This window comes from Mus musculus, chromosome 2 (genome assembly GCF_000001635.26).
Source record: "Mus musculus strain C57BL/6J chromosome 2, GRCm38.p6 C57BL/6J".
In the NCBI taxonomy this organism is placed as follows: domain Eukaryota; kingdom Metazoa; phylum Chordata; class Mammalia; order Rodentia; family Muridae; genus Mus; species Mus musculus.
In genome coordinates, this window is record NC_000068.7 from 111,252,954 (window position 1) to 111,258,921 (window position 5,968).

The 5,968-nt window shown below is 33.7% G+C and overlaps 1 protein-coding gene across 1 annotated transcript; it reads left to right on the forward strand.

Moving 5' to 3' along the window:
• Nucleotides 1–4,163: 4,163 nt before the first annotated feature.
• On the forward strand, nucleotides 4,164–5,102 carry Olfr1276 (olfactory receptor 1276). Its single transcript, NM_146395.1, has one exon. It carries the CDS (start codon nucleotides 4,164–4,166, stop codon nucleotides 5,100–5,102), a length of 939 nt encoding a protein of 312 aa, NP_666507.1.
• The last annotated feature ends 866 nt before the right edge of the window (nucleotides 5,103–5,968 follow it).

The following is a 5,968-nucleotide window of genomic DNA, read 5'->3' on the forward strand; positions in this document are numbered from 1 at the left end:
ACATCATCCCAATATCATATAATCCCTCAGGACAGCTAAGGCTTCACTGACCACAGACATCCAAAAGGTCTTTGGCTGCATCACACACCATGGACATTAACATGGTCTTCAGTGGCAGCATGAAACATGGACATTCACATGGCTTTTAAGAGCACCATGGAAGATAGACTTCAACATGGTCCCAAGTGGGCCTCAGCAAGACCTCTGGCATCAGCGTCAATCTCAGAGAACAAGATGGACTTCAACAACAGCACTGATCAGAAACACCAACATGGCCTCCAGTGGCAGAAAAGAATACAGACATTAACATGGTATCTATAGCAGCCTTGATGATGGATATCAGCATGGGTTCTAGCAGCTGCACAAGGCCTCCTATGGCAACATGAACTAGGGACTCCAGCATGGCATCAACATGGACTCTGACAGACATTGAAGAGAATCTTTAAACATTGTGATAGGAACAGTGATGACCTACTGAGTGAGTTCCAGGAAAGCAAGTACTACTGGGTGAAATGCAGTCTTACAAACCCCATCCAAAACAAAACTAAACTAAACTAAACTAAACCAAACCAAACCAAACCAAACCAAACCAAACCAAAACAAACCAAAACCAAAACAAAAACAAAACAAAAAAGAAAAAAGAAAAAAAAAGGTGATGAAGATGGGGAAATAAGAAAGGACTTAGTTATCTTCATGGTGTGACCACTGGGAGTTGATCATGTTCCAATGACTATGAGCAACACAAATTGTACTTGATTTGTTCTTCCTTTTTTGGGAGATAGTTGAGGGCTTAATGGTGGAAAGGTGGGCCTGGGAGACTCAGTATGGAAGCAAGTTTGATAAGAATACATTGTGTGAAATTCCCAAATAATAAATTAAGTTATTATTAAAAATATTAATTTCTGGCAATAGGTGATGGCATACTTCTTAAAAGTAAACAGTTATTTTTCTTTAAAATTCCCCTACAAAAACATAAAATCACTTAAAGATATTTTCTGACCAAGACTACATACCCTTGGAATGTCTGGAAACAGTGCAGAAATATAGTGCCAAATAAGGCCCAATATTCTACTATAGATCTAAGCAAATCAAGCTGTAGAAACTCTAAATTAATCTATTTAGTCAAATGAATATTGTTTTTTCATTTTGCAATCTCATCACAAATACCATGATATATATTTAATACTGATCATGAAATGTAAAATTTATTTTAATTTTTATATAATTTGTATGCTATAAGCAACAGTGATATAAAGAGTCTACTTGATATGATAATATCTACAGCCTGCTCACTTATACTCTAATGGCTGCAGCTTGCTTATTGACATTAGCCAAAGAAATAACTTAAAAGACAGTCTACTACCTGGGAATATTGAATCTCCTTTTAAAAAATTATTGGTTGTGATTTAATGCATGAATGGTTCTTTACCCTTTAATTTTATTCTTTAATTAAATTTTTAGTATTTGCTCACTCTTTCTACCATGGGAATCCAGTACAGAATTCCCATGATGAATGGACTAAGAACTATTAGGACTCCAGTATCACCTGGCCACTGAGGCCTGGATTTTGGACTGTGGTGTACTAACTTCACTGTTCCAAGAGTACTCACAGGAACTAACAAAGAAAAAGTTAAAAGTTCAATAGTGTTGCTAACATACTTTTCCTTCTTCTTTTTTTCTGATCAGGTAAGACAGAAGAGTAAGACATAATATAGTACTATGTATTAATGATATTAATAAGTATATTAAATAAAGATTTACTCTGCTTTTACAAACCATATTGTTGGGTCAGAAGGATCTGCTTAGTCTGTCATGTTAATCTTGAGATTTTACAGAGTGTTTCAGTTTCCATTAGAGGCATTGTCTTATATGTCTCACAAAACAAGCTAGTAACCCAATTTTACTTTTTAGAAATCCTTAGTTATATACTTGCTGGAGGGAAAAATATGTAGGATAGTAGAATGAGTATCAACATGTTTAACTTTAGCAAGAATGCAAGAACACAAATGTTCCTTATACAAGTACACATTTAGATGTGTTAACTATACTTCAGTGCCTTAAAGCCTCCATACATAGTTACAGAGAAAAAGTAATTTGAACATCATAGAGCAGTGAATACTATATTATTAGAAAGTGTCTATTGTTCACAGAAGGATTGGTTTTTATATGACATCAAAAGCTTTTCTGGTATGTCACAGAAGCATGTTGGAAATTGTTATATTTCAAATAAGGCCAAATGCATTATGTAAATTTCTTACATTTGACTAAGTACTGATTTACTTTGAACAGGTATGGAGATATATTGACATTTATACCTATTTTTCTATTTTATTTTATACTTGTAAAAGTTCTAAAGATATGAACTATCCATTGCATAGAGTATATAATTATGTATATTAATAAGAAAGCATTGAAAAAATATTTTTCCAAATATTTCTAAAACCACATGAGCAGAATTTTTTGACAATAATCTATAAGAACACATTACATTATCACTTCATACTTTTTAGCAGGGATAAGAGGTGAAAGTTTTAAATGGGGCATTTTAATAATAACAAATTTATAGTGACTGTCTCTTTTGGAAAGATATCATAAATAGTTAATGTAAGTTTTCAAAATTAGTTTTCTAATATTGTAAAAATACACAGTTTAAAATATCATATGTCCCATCATTTCTAACCTTTACTGAAGTCATAAATGGATAATATAAAAGATTCCCCAAAGAACTATGCAAAGACAAAATTTATGTGAATTTTCATTAACAACCTTTCAATTATTCTTGAATTAGTGAAACAAGCATGTTTGGTGATACCAAAAACTGAACAGTAATATACTTTATATTCAGTTTTAAAACTACTTTATCAATTTTGGAAAAAGTAAATTGTGTGTAGAAATACTCAAAATAAAAGTAAACTTTAAGAGAAATACCTACTGAGATGACAACTATAGATGCCAGCAGAAGGTCATATCATTGAAACTGTAGTTAAGCACAGTGAAATTTAAACCTGGAAGCAAATAACTTCATTGATAATTACTGAGAAATAGCATAAGTTAGTTGCTACAAATAATATCCACAGTTCCCACCACTAGTCTCCACTTACTTTAAAGAGAGTTAAATCCAGAAGAAGCAAATAATGAGCTGCATTTGTAATGTGGGTTTGGGGAAGTTTTCGGGACAGAGTTGAATCACAGATGAATGGAGTATATTTTCTAGGAAGAATTGAGTCAGAAATTTTTAGATCTCTTTTGCATAGTCCTAAGATAAACTTACAAATGGTCTATGTTATTTTCTTCTATTACATATTTCCATAGTTTTCTTTATATTATAGTTATCAATCATTTATTAAAACATGAATATTTCCTTTAATTAATTCCTAACCAATAAGTAAAGACTTAATTCTTAGCATATATATATATATATGTGTGTGTGTGTGTGTATATATATATATATATATATATATACACATATATATACACATATATATATATACACATATATATACACACACATATATATATATATATATATATATATATATATATATATATACATAAAACTTTATTTGAATCAGAAATTTACTGACCACTTATATGTTGCTGAATTTTAGTTACTTTAATCTCCTGGGTATTTCTGTATAGTTTTCTCCTTATAAATAGTTCTTACTTAACATTATTCATTCTTTAGATTTTAGTGTAAACATCTCCCAAAGTACTATGTGCTATTGATATAAGTTTAAATACCACCCAGAACCTGTTTCCGATCCACACAACTAACACATAATGAACCACATAATGTTATTGGATGTTTCGTGTTAATTATACTTCAATGCCTTAAAGCCTCAATACATAATTACAAATAAAAAGTAATTTGAACTTCATAGACAAGTGAGCTTCATATCAGACAGAACAGTGAATGAAGAATCTGTGCTTATTGCATATGGCATTGTACATGGTACAAATTAACCTCTACATACAGTTCTCATGTTATCTGCCCAGTTATTGAACACTTGTTAAATGAGTGGGCAAATCCATATGTTTTCCAAGGGCTTTGCTAATTGAGGGTGAAGATTTTTCATTATTGTAAGCACCTACTCCTTTTGAACATTTTGGTATATTCCTTTATAATTTTTTGCTGTTTATTACAGGAAATATAACCAAGGTTAATGAATGAAATAAATTACACCGAGGTGTCTGAATTTGTGTTTCTGGGACTTTCAACATCTAAACACATACAGCATTTCTTTCTTGCCTTCTCTGTGGTATTTTATGTGACCATTGTGCTGGGCAATACTCTTGTTGTATTTACTCTAGCCTTTGACCCACATTTACATTCCCCTATGTACTTTCTTTTGGGAAACCTCTCATTTATTGACTTATGTCTTTCCACCTTAACCGTACCCAAGATGATTTCTGACCTGTCCTCTGGGCATAATACCATCTCATTCCAGGGTTGTGTCTTCCAGATATTTGTTCTTCATGTTCTTGGGGCATCTGAGATGGTATTGCTGGTAGCCATGGCCTGGGACAGATATGTGGCCATATGCAAACCCCTCCACTATTTAACCATCATGAGCCCACGGATGTGCCTATTGCTTCTATCTGGGGCTTGGATTATTGGCTTTTTACATTCAGTGGCCCAACTAGGTTTTGTTGTCCATTTGAGATTTTGTGGACCTAATAAGATAGATAGTTTTTATTGTGATCTTCCTAGGTTTATCAAACTGGCCTGCATAGACAACTACAGAATGGAGTTCATGGTTGCTGCCAACAGTGGCATCATTTCTATTGGCACCTTCTTCTTACTGATAATCTCCTACATTGTTATCCTGTTTAATGTAAGAAAACATTCATCAGGAGATTTGTCCAAGGCCCTCTCAACACTTTCTGCTCACATCTCCGTGGTAGTTTTGTTCTTTGGACCATGCATCTTCGTGTACATGTGGCCGTTTCCTACTGTGCCAGTGGATAAGTTCCTTGCCATTCTGGACTTCATGATTACACCCATCCTGAACCCTGCCATTTACACGCTGAGGAACAAAGACATGAAGGTGGCAATGAGGAAACTGAGTTATCAGTTCTTGAATTTTAGGAAAATGTCCTGAATAAGCCTGCAAATATGTTACTTAGCATGTGTTCCATGTACTCAAATAGTAAACATTCTTACATAACTGTGTTTTTCTTTGTATGTCTGATTTTTAAGTTATATAATCCCCTCAAGATTTATCTATAAATCTTGTAATATAGGTAAAAAGAATGTCATTTTATAGAAATCAACTATTTTTAAAGATTAACTTATTTTTATTTTATGTATTATCCATTTTGCCAGTGTTTTGCATACCCCATTCATTGCATACATGCAGTGACTGTGGATGCCAGAGTGGGTATCAGTTCCTCTGAAACTGGAGCTTTGGATGGTTATAAGCTACTATGTATTACCTGTTGAGATGGCCTGCCCCCACATTGTATGAAGGTGTGTTCCTGTATTTTCAGTTGTTCATTTCTGTGTCGGCAGAGAGCTTAATGCAGGCGGAATATTTGGTATTTTATTTCAATTGCCCATTACCAGTTTTCTAAAAGTAAATTCTTGTCTTTCTCAACTGCCTAAAAGATGACTCTCTAAGATTATCATATTAAAAAGCTAACTGCCATGGTGGAGGTTACTAACACTCATACAGGCCAAAGGGAAACCCAAAGAAATGTATCTAACCCTGTCCTGGTACTTGTTGATTCAGATGTAAATGTGGCTTTTGGGGAAATCAAGAACTTGCAGCTGTGCTAGGGAAAGATCGAATCAACCAGGCAAGAGAAGACAGAGCATGGGTGTGAATAAAGCAGGGAGGTAAAGAGATACAGACATAAGGTGGGCGTGCAGTCTCAGGGAAGTCAGGTTAAGTTAGACACTAACAAAAGGTCAACAACCTTAAACTATATAGATGTCTCCATGTCTTTATTAGTAAACCTCCAGCAG